We start from the raw sequence: 12011 nt of genomic DNA, 5'->3' as shown, positions 1-12011 counted from the left end.
AATCTTAAAAATTATCTCTCATCTTATTATGGAAATAAATAAAAAAGTACATTTATTCGTCTCAAACATCACCACGAGGGAGCCTCATCCATTATACAACGAGACACCCCTTTTATTGCAGCTCAAGCATGCCATAAATGTTGCTAACAAGTCTTCAGAGAAAATTATGCAAAGTTACAATTTATATGGTACGCATTTATCATAGTCGTGTATTTATATAAATTTAGAAAGAAAAGTATTTACATAAATTTAGAAAGAAAAATATAACTTCTTAGAACACTAAGAGAAAATGTTCTAACCATTATTTCAGTTCACTACTTATAATTTCATTGCCATGATTCAATTGACACGCTTTCACCATACGTATTAATATTATTGTATACATTTTGCTTTACTATAAATATTATAAATGGTTGACATGCAATTGCAGGGAAAGTAGCCAAGAATTATCAATAGGTCAAAAAAGTAATGGTTCATAGTGTTCAAGAAAAAGTTCATAAATATACTTTTTGAATCATATTCCCCGTATGTGATTCCTTTCTTAATATGTTACTCTAGACCCAGAGTAGGCTTTTCTTAAATGTTGTCACATTTGGTTTTTAAAATGTGCAGAAATCAAAATGTTTACGGTTAGATTAGGAATTAAAAATTAAAAAATTTAAATGATGAAAGAACTATGATAAAACTCTAATACTAGATCATATATGCACACACATTTCCAACTGGTTACATAAGGAATAAGTGCTCAATGCCTAACTATGTGTCTCCAAATTGATTTTTGGAAGGAAAAAAAGGAAAAGGAAAAGTTTCAGAGTATTTCACCAGTGTATTTTATGATTCTCGAGTCTTCCCTTTTATTTTCTTTCTCTCTAAAACTAACTTGCAACATACCCTAAGGAACTTGAAGATGATAAAGGTGGGAAAGAAAATCATAATCATAAGATACTCCTATGACAATTAAATAAGGTTCAAATAATTGATCATGTAAAGGGGGGACTTATTACCTGGACTTGTCAACCAAAAATAGTATGATTTGGTCTTTATATTAAGATGTTTCATTTGAAACTAAAAACTAAAGTTAGTAATCCAAAACGTTTCCTTTCCATGCCACACCTTGAAACTAGTAAGTTGCATGTCCTAGTCCATTTGATTTTGTCTTTTATTTTCTACATTTAATAGTAATACACTCTAGGTTTATGACTTTGAGTTTGCATCAAATCCTAGCTACGAGGACAAACGACAAGAGTTGTCCCACGATATTGTGAATGTTTTTTGTTCAAATAGAATTATCTCATAAAATAAAGTTGTGGTTTAGATAAAAAATACCGCTAGACTTTGTTATCGCTTATGCAATAGCTAGGAAAGCTAAATAGAATAATGAAGGGAGAGAATAATCATACCTCATACAAAAGGCAAATATCCTTATGCCCCATCAAAAGCAAAGAGAATAAAGGAACATGATAAGTTGCTGCTTAGTGGTGTGATTATGAGGATGGAGATTACCTGTCCTAAATGGTGTCTCACTTTATGTTCCAACCAGAGTGTTCCATTTTATTACTTTATTTTTATTTTTATTTTATACACGTGTTAATATATTATTGACTTAAGATGAGAAATAAAACACCGTTGAGAAAAGGTGATCCCCATCCTGAGTAAGAAGCATATACTTGATGAACCTAGATCTTTTGTCACATATTTTTCCAGACTCTACGTCCAGAACGATCAAAATCTGCCAACCTCATTTCTCAATCCCCCAAATTGAAAGAGTGCATTGAACAAGGTCCCCTACATTAACAACAACCACATGCATTTCACTAACAACATTACACAAACACCCATCAAATAAACTAACTAAACCAAATTTCCCTTACCTATCTTTCCAAAAACAATAGTATTACATGCATATATACTTACATAAAAAACACCTCACACAGTCACACATGCTGATTATAACTAGACCTATGTCAACTTTTGCAACACATATATATCCTGTGACCAAAGTTACCTAATGCTGATGAATGAATAACATTTGCTTTATCACACCACTCATGCACTAAACATAAGGCAACAGAATAAGTATCTCCTACTTCTTTATTTACATTTTCAAATTCTCTCTCAATCATTCTATACCTTGAATCAAACGGAGTAAATTCTAAGACCCAATACTCAAACAATGCTTACAATAACAAAGCTTTTCTTTTTCTTCATTTCTTTATCATCTCAAGTTGAAGCCTTAACATTAGACCAACCAGGATACACTGAAATCAAGTGTGAATCATGCCCTTGTGGAGACACCTGCGGCGCACAAACTCCTCCACCTCCACCACCACCACCTCCTCTTCCACAACCTTGTTCACCACCACCATCACCATCGCCACCACCGCCATCACCACCACCTCTTCCCAATCTTCCATCTTGCCCAGGTACTTGTAATCCTTCGCCGCGGCCACCACCACCACCAAGGTTCATATATGTGCCAGTGCCAGGGAATGCAAACCCAGATAAACCATATACTTGGATTTATTATTACTCTGGTGCTGAAAACAGAGGTGTGGGGTTTCTGGTTATGGCTTGTTTGGGATTGCTCTCTACAATGCTATTTGGGTGAGACTTCACAATTAAGTCGAATAACTTCTAAACAAGTTTAGTTTGAACTTTGAATGTTTGATTCTCTTCCTTATTCATGTTCTGATTTTTTATATAATTGATCCAACTCAATCTATTGTCTTTTAATTTTTCAAGAACTTCAAGTTTCCTGGTATAAACTTGCAGGAAAATTGATTCTAGCATGTCAAGCAGAATAATTCAATTTCTACATTAATTCAGTGCAAATAAAAAATTCTTAGTACTTTTGAATGAAGTGCATTGATTTTCTATGGGTGAAATAAGAAAGTGCTTGTTGTTTGAATCAATAATACTAGGAGGAAATTTAGTGTTGCAATTCTAAAGCCAAATGACAAATTTCAAAAACTAAATTTGCAACACGAATTGGAACCCTCCAAAGAACCAAAATTGAAAAAGATTCTTCCTACTAAAAATGACTTTGATGAAGTGTTTATTGGCTACAAAAGTGGCAAACCAGGTTGCATGGCATGAAAGTGTAGGAACAGACCAAGCTCTAGCTCACAAGTTAACCTGACGAAAGAGTCATTTATGGCATCGACTTATGAGGTTAACAGAATTGGTGGATCAAATGTTACTTCTTATCATGTTTCCTATGAACATGTTATGTTCAAAACATGCCCGACTTTCCAATACCACTATTGTTGTTGGAATTGGAAATATTGAATTAAATTTTACCCTCGAAAAACTTTGATTTTAAAAGATACAATGCACTCAAGAAATTAGAAAAATATGGTTTTCAATTTTCATACTAAGACTAGGTTTACTCAAACTGTTGGGCCTTATGTGTAAACCATCACTAAAAATGATATCTTTGTCGGGAAGAATTTTAGTAATGGTGGAAGTTCAAACTCAAAGTTGAAATTCCCACATAGGCCAATAGGCAATAGTGCAAATATTGCTTCAATGTTAGGACTCGTGTCTGCCCATTGAGGTAATTGTCCTTACACGAACAAACTCTCCATGCTCAAGTTCCTGCTAATATTCAAGGAATAATTATAATACATATATATACTTCAAGATACTATAGAAAATAAATCGTGATTAGTCCTAGATATAAAATATGCATAAGAAACCGTGGATGCAGGGTAATGTAAATTCAAGAGTTATGGTATCTTTGTGGGGTTAATATCTACTATCCTATACTTTGTGTCACTCTAACTGCCAAAGCTTGGGATTAGTGAGAAATAAAATTATTAATAATAATACATTAAATACTTAAAGAACTTATGGTCCATCAACTCATTCCTCAAAGTTTAGGCCTATTAACTATGTTCTATAATAACTTGGACACGATTTCATCCATTAGACTAACATGACATATATCTGGAATGCTATTCCAACATGGATTTGACTAAGAGCCTCTACTAGTATATCATTTTATACAACAATTTTCTTACAAACCAACTCCATAATCATGCTCTTTATCTCTTACAATTCATTATTGACAATCACCAGTCACTAGATACCTCCACAATGGCCTGGACTGGCATATATCACTATGTATCATTCTTGTTGTTTTTACTATGGAAATTACATCTCACAATCCCAAAGTGGAAAGAAAAGGAAAAAGGAACAGAAGGAAAAAAATGATACGAAGTTGGCCAAAGGCAACCAACCAGATTTAAAATGGTGTTGGACCACAATTGCATCCTGGTTATTGCCTGTTTCGAGAGTCTGCACAACTGTATCACAACCATAATTGTTATCACATTAGTCAAATCTTCCCGCAATTTTCCATAGTAGCAACTGCAACTGCAATTTAAAGTCATGCAACCAACTTCATTTCGACGGAACTTCAGAAGCACAGCCAGCTATGGGCAGATCATTAGGGGTGCATACAAGAGCCCTTTGCTGCAAATGTCTCAAACTCTGTTCCATGCTGACTTGGACCATCTCAACCAGCATTTTCTTTGCTTTGTTAGATTGATCATCCCCATCAATCTGTGATATGATGTTGCATACAATATTCTCAAGTGTGTCAGGTTGAATTTCAGATCTTGGGTATGGAGATTCTCTTAGTAACTGCAAAAGGGTTCTTGCTTTTGTTTGAGACTTTGCTGTTCCTTGAACAGTAAGCTCAAGAAGTCCTGGAATAACACCTTCCCTAAGAATTGGTTCTCTGTATTTACATCTGTCACTGTTGCACATTGTCAATAATGCTCCAACAGCATGTTCCTTACTTTGGAGAGTGCCACTTTCAAGAACTTCAACAACTGCTAGAACCCCACCTTCTTCAGAAGTTAATGAAGTTCTTCCTTCATCATAACCCACCAAGGATTCAATCAAAACACAACATTTTTCAGCTGTTTTTGAGGACTTTTTGCAGGCTTTAAGGATATTAACTATAAAAGTGGTTGGATTTGTTCCAAGTATGATGCTGAAGTTATCAGGGTGTGTTGATAAATTAGAGAGAGCCATTACTGCATCAGATTTAGCTTGTGAACTTCCTTCTTTAAGAATTTCCACAAGAAGAGGAATGGCACCACAAGCACTGATAATTGGTTTGTTGGTTGAAGAGGCAGATAGTGTGAGCAAAGCTGCAGTTGCAGACTCCTGAAGATTTAGATCTTCTGATTTGAGGAATTTAATCATTGGTTCTAATGCACCAGCCTCTACAATGTTTATTTTATTCCTGCAAGATAAGTCCAATTCAAGTAATCAATATCTCTGAATTATGACAAAATTATGTTGCAGAAAGGTAATAAGCATTGAATCTGAAACATCTAATTCAAAAAGAAATAAAGATTAACTAACTAACTGGTACTTAGCCGACTGCACTTACTCGCTTAGTGGGCTTGGTTGTTGTTGTAACTAACAGGTACTTGGATAATGGCAATGTATACAGCAAAATAAAGAAAATAGAATGCAACACCAAGCTAATTTTTAGTACATGTTAGTGCTTTAAATTTCGGCAATGGTTACTATCATTATGGTTGTTGCGATACGGATTGTGACAGTTGCGGCGTGGGATCTTTTGTGATTATTGTTTAATTAGATGCAGTGTATTGTGGTTTGAGTTCCATCCTGATGTGACAACATAATTATGAATCAGTGTCACATTGCAACTGCAGGCGGTTGCGATGATCCCCGCAACACACTATTGCAGCGTATCAGGTGATGTAATCCACAATTTAATACAATGACTTAGTCATGCTCAAATGTTACTAACTTCATCAAACCATAAATCAACGTCCCACCAGGAAAAATCAATCAAAATCATGATTTTTTTGTAATTTAATAATTGAAGTTCATTCTCTAGTCCATGGCATTATCTTTAACCACAATCTGGAATGTGTCAATTAGGGTTCATATAGAAGAGCCTAATCATGTCATGATACAATGAGGAAACAGTAACTGCTCTACTGATAGGCTGAAATTAAACTCTACCCCTGGTTTAACAATCTTGTAATGGCTAGAGACTATACCATATATACAGTTCTTCCTAAACACAGAATTTTCTCTAAAACAGAAAGGCTATATGTCTATATATACACATAAAAAAAGTACTGTCTTTTCTCAAAACTTAAAAGCATATAGAATGACAATGATCATGTATCACAAAACAAACTAAAACAAGAAATTTTAGGCTATGCTAGTTTGCATAGGTGGAAAATGGCGAGATAACAAATTTTGGAATGAAAAACTGCACTTGCTTGGTATGAAAAAAAGAAAAAGAAATGTAGGAATCTTTGAATTAGAGTGCAACTCATTTACACTCCACCCCACAAATATAGGTCACTCACTCCCATCGTAGTAAAGATCGCGATTTAACTCGTAGGATCGGTAGATCTTATTAGTTTTCAAGAGCTAGCGAGTCGCGTGCCCACTCTGAATGCGATCTCACCACCATCAGTGAGATTGCCGAGGAAGATCGCAGGATCGTAAAATCGCCGACTAGCTGTGATTTTATGTTTTTATGGCAAAAACCCTAAATTACAAAATCTTCATCTTTTAAACTCGTATAGAAGGAGAAACTCATGGCCCAAAATCATTTGACCCGCCCAAAATTCTTCTAAAGTGATTTTCTTTCTCTCTTTTATGTTGTAATGTATAATGGGAGAAAAATGGTATTCACTTTGTTGTCTTTGTTATGTTCTCTCTCTCTACTTTTTTATGTAATTTTTTGTGTTATGCTTTTGTTAAATTTTGCTTTATACATGTCACTGTCAACACTCAGATTGACTTTTGTTCCACTTTCCACATACATACTATTACAATATACGTGTAGGTTACATAAAGCATGAAGTTTCCACCTAAAACATTGTGTAGCTACATGATATTTCCACATACATATTATATTATATGTATATATATTTAATATAATATTAGGTTTTGATATTTGTTGGTGTTTTTTACTATTAAACACTTTAGTTGATTATGTTGATATGATAGTTTTACAATTATGTGGGACTTTATACTTTTGTATGCATATATTTTGATGTTGAAAGTGTAAGTTTACCAAGTGCTACTTGTTAATTTTGTTATTTATAGCAATGGAGAAAGTTGAAGATTTTATTATCATATATGTATGTCTAAAAATATTAATATTTGGTACGATCCATGTTATGATCACACGTTTTACGTTTTCATCTACCCCTTTTAATCTTACGTAAGATCTCGATCTTGTTAACTATGCTCACTCATATAGCATGAAAGTGATTTTCCATCTTCTGACCAAGCAACAATGATTTAACAAAAATTAAAACATTCATCTGTTACACTGCCTGTCTCATTCTCTTAAGCATAGTTTAAATATATATTCGACTACTTTTCTTATTGCCAATTATTTTTTGAGATGAAACTTTAATAAATTACACATACCTCCACTTCCTTATTTTTTAACTTAACTCAGAAAAGGATATCCTTAATGAAAAGAGTAGGTAAAAGTCTATAGTGGTTGAACACCACCTTGAAATACATTGATTGGAACTATCCCAGAAAAATGGTATACACGAATTTAGTCAATAATTTACAACCATGAAAACAACAGTCAATACGGTAATAACACCTAGAGTCCTCATATTTATTAAGTCCAAAAGTCATTAAAGCATGCAACATAGTTTATTTTTATTTTTTAATTCTTACTTTTTTTCCACATTACTTCAGGAAGAAGACATAAACTGAAAAGAAGAAAAGAAACAGATTGAAAAAAGAAAAAGAAAGTGCACCATGTGAACCAAAGAAGGCCCTTCCAATCAGATCAACAACCATGTGGAGTCTAGATCATATCTCAAATATTGTTTTATAGTAACAATAATCAACAAAAGTAGAAATAATAATATATGTTGAATTATTTTTAATTGATATGAAATGTTTTTATTGACACGAAACAGGATTTGGTACAACATATCCTTTAACTTTAACACTTCTATTATAAAGCATCCAATTTTTTATTTTTATTTATGCATATATTCAAGCTAGCAGAAAGAACTGTATAAAGCAACTGCACTTAAATACTCATAAAGATGACATTGTCCTTGCCAAGTCACAATGAACAAACTTTAAACAATGAAAAGAAATGAAATATATAACATGAAAATACATTTTTATGTATCATACTTACTCATGTATTTATATTATAAATTCAATGTGAGGTCAAAAATTCAAATTTACCAAAATTATAAATCTTCTAGACAAATACCAAAATCATAAATCTGACATTAAAAGCTAGACCGTCCACCACAACCAACAAATACCTATTAAGAAATTTATGAAAAAGTATATATGGGGCAAAGTATGTCACTCTTCTCTACCAACAAAAAAGAGCATCATCCCTAAGAAATTTCTTCATAGAATTATTAATTAAGAAAACAAAATCCAACCATCCCCCCAAATAACAATTCCAGATTCTCGTGTATTTTCTCTTTCTCACCAACCACAGACGCTAATAGAAAAAGGAATATAAAACGAGGAGATAGAATGAAAAGCATATTCTCCTAAGTATTGTATATTATATCACATAGATACATACTACACACATACATACGAATAGGATCAGAGATAGTATAAGATACTATAGTATACATATACACACTATTGTACAAATTTTGTACTTATATATCTCTATTTAGAACAGATTATCTAGAATGTTTCCTTCAATAACAGTGAAGACTACATACTAAATGGAAACCTTCATAAGTACAACTTATGTTTATTATTCTATAAATATTTTAATAAACTTCCACCTTTTCCTACCTATTTGAATAAATCGTTCCATTTTCCTTAACTTTTGTTTAATATAACCAAGGTTATCCCTGAGGAACTAGTCACCCGAAGAAGCTTCCCATAATCGATGAGTGACTCTCCCTCCAACAAGTATGGCCCCGGATCCAAGTGTGAGACCTTACACGAAGACAAATATTTTGTTGGTTTTTTATTAACAATTTCAATAAACCTTTGGCTATAGGTTTAATTTCTGAAAAATATTAAAAATAACAATTTAGTTTAGCTACTTTTATACACGAATGAGCTATAAATCAGTTATCAATGTTTAAGAGGGAAAGAGTAATATGCATATAATCCCTAACTTGATGACTAAAAAAGCAAATCAAACAATATGCATAAAAAAGCGCACGAATTCCTAAAGCAAATCAAATACGTTGAAAGCAGTGAAAGCAAAGCGTATCGACTATCGAACAATGAAATCATCACAGACCAATAACCCAAAACCAAAATTAAAAAATTAATTAAATACAAACAAAAATAGAAATCAACGCCCATAAAAAAAAACCGATTTTCTGTTTTTAATAAAATGAAGAAAAATTCAAAAGCCACGTACTTTTCGTCTTTAACGGCGAGATTAAGCAAAGCGAGGAGAGCGGGTTCATGTGACTCGGGCGAGTCGACTCGGAGCATCGACACGAGTGGGCCAACAGCTTCCGCAAGCTGTCGGCGGCACCGTCTAGACGTCTTCGTAAGCCGCCGTATGTCACGGGCGGCTTGGACCCTCATCTGTGGCTCATCGGAGTTCAGAAACTGTAACGCACGGCGTACTGCTATCGGCGTCCTGGGTTCGAAAGTGGGGTCCCTTTCAGAAGAGGAAGAAGGAGAATGAGGAGTCTCCATTGAAGTGAGAGAAAGTTATTTTAGAGAGAGAAGGAGAGTGATTTATTAAAGAGGAAGAGAAAAATGGGAAAAGGTGAAGGTATGGTAGAGGCGTTAAGGAACAGTTATAAGTAAGTTATGATGAAAAGAGAAACGTCGTGTGTTAGAGAGAGAAAGGGAGAGAGTAGTTGTTGGATTTGGAATTGTTTGGTAAACACAAATTATCTTCCGATAGACCGTTGCCCACGTGAAAAAGGAGATTTTAATAATATATTTTACTTATTGTTTCCATCAAACTTTTTTTATTTTATATCTTTCATATGAATAATACATACTCGAGGTTAATATTAAAGCTAGGTGCTTATCTGGCCATAAATATTTATCATGTTGTTTTTTGAATTTAAACTTGACTTAAATTATAAACTGATTTTAAATATCAATTGAGATAAATTTTGAATTATAATTTGATTATAGAATTTTTTAAATACAATGCATATCTCTTTTAGATAAAATATTCGTAATATTATTTATAAATATTATGAATATGTAATTAGACATATGAAATGATATATATGTAATTTTGTTAATCATGCATATATATATATATATATATATATGATGAAAATTAGAAAATTAATGATAATTTGAGTCAAAGATATAACATTATTGTGTACACAATTGAATTTACACATACAACCTGACGAATGAATAACTATGAGATGAGTTGGGCAAAGTATGTTTGTCCCTTAATCGTATTGTTGGAACATGGTTTGTTAAAAACTTTAGTGAGAACTTTTGGGTGTGAAATATAAAAAATAAAAAAAACACCTAAGTCTCGTATAGAAGAGTTTTGAAAAAACAATTCTCAAGTCTCACATAGAAGAGTTTTGAAATAACAACTCTCAAGTCTCATATAGAAGAGTTTTGAAAAAACCCTTAAGTCTCACATAGAAGAGATTTGAAGAAGAAAAAAAACAATTTTCAAGTCCCACATTGGAGAGATGAGGAACTTGGAAAAAATCTCAAGTTATAAATAGAAGGTTTCTCCCTTCATATTTTCTTGCCCCAAGTTGAATGCGCTTTCATTCAATATTTTTCTTTCTACCTCATTGCATTTCTGTCAAACTTCTCCCACTTTCTTTATGTGGCACTAAGAAATGGCACATGCAACCATATTGTGGGAATTTCAAGAACTAACACTAGTAGTCAGTATTGGGGAAAGAATTGGCACATGTAGCCATATTCTGGAAATTTCGAGAATGACAATGGTAGTCAGTATTGGGGGAAAGAATTGGCACATGTAGCCATATTATGGGCATTTCGAGAACTGACACTAGTAGTCAATACTGTGGGAAGAGAATTGGCACGGGTAGCCAAATTGTAGGTAATTTTGAGAATTGGCACTGGTAGCCATATTGTGGTGGGTGTATTCGAGATCGGTTCTTACAGTGTAGTAAGAATTCGATAACAAAGATATGGGCTATTTTATCATGTGGACGGCGTGGTTGATAGTTTGCTTGCACATTTTGGGTAGTGCCACGAAACATCAAAGAGAGCGACTTGGTCGTGACTTAGCTAGTAAGTATTATTTCGTGCCATTTATAATTGTTGCAAGCTACGGTAACAACAATTTTAAGACGTTTCTACTGCAATGGCATTCATAGATAATATTATTGGACCGAACAGTTATGACCTAAACAAACCATTTCGGTTTGATGAGACAAATTTCAAACATTAGCAACATAAAATGAAAATTTTCTCACTATGAGAAAAGTTACACACGTTTTGAAAATCAATGTCCTAATGTTGGTGGAGAAAGCTGGAAAAAAAGGATAAACTAGCTATTAATATAGCTCTTTGGAATGAAAATGATTACTTTTATGCATTTCATTTTGAATGAGTTGTCAGAGGATCTCTATAATTACTACAACCCATATATGTCTGTCATATTAATCTGGTATGCACTTGAGAAATAAAGAAATATGATATTGGGGAAGTTAAGATAAAAAATATATATATGATGTTACCTCTACCTCAAGTATCAAATGACTGATAATAAATCAGTAGAGTCTCAGTCTTATGAGATACATAGAATTGCTCATGAAATCATTCTAATAGTATGACCCTAGAGAATTAAACTCATAGAGCCTATGAATGTATATTCATTGGGTATGCTGTAAACAGTAAGGCGTACAAGTTTTACGACCTTAATGCAAAAGTGATCATTGAGTCTAACGATGTTGACTTTAATGAGAGGAAATTCTTTTTTAAATTGAGGAATAGTGGGGGCACTTCAACTAGTCACATACTTGTGATTAGAGATCATGATAGAAAATAAATGG

The 12011-nt window shown here is 33.3% G+C and overlaps 2 protein-coding genes across 2 annotated transcripts; one reads left to right on the top strand and one right to left on the bottom strand.

Moving 5' to 3' along the window:
- On the top strand, positions 1736 to 2825 carry LOC109329498 (chitin-binding lectin 1-like). Its single transcript, XM_019563184.1, has one exon. The coding sequence runs from the start codon at positions 2174 to 2176 to the stop codon at positions 2606 to 2608; it is 435 nt and encodes a 144-aa protein (XP_019418729.1). The 5' UTR covers positions 1736 to 2173; the 3' UTR covers positions 2609 to 2825.
- On the bottom strand, positions 3946 to 9903 carry LOC109328896 (U-box domain-containing protein 2-like). Its single transcript, XM_019562538.1, has 2 exons — positions 9404 to 9903; positions 3946 to 5257 (listed from the first exon to the last, which is right to left on the bottom strand). The coding sequence occupies exons 1-2, from the start codon at positions 9688 to 9690 to the stop codon at positions 4405 to 4407; spliced, it is 1140 nt and encodes a 379-aa protein (XP_019418083.1). The 5' UTR covers positions 9691 to 9903; the 3' UTR covers positions 3946 to 4404.

This window comes from Lupinus angustifolius, chromosome LG16 (assembly GCF_001865875.1).
Source record: "Lupinus angustifolius cultivar Tanjil chromosome LG16, LupAngTanjil_v1.0, whole genome shotgun sequence".
Lineage (NCBI taxonomy): Eukaryota > Viridiplantae > Streptophyta > Magnoliopsida > Fabales > Fabaceae > Lupinus > Lupinus angustifolius.
The sequence above is the reverse complement of the archived record's forward strand: the minus strand, read 5'-3'. Positions and strand labels throughout refer to the sequence as shown.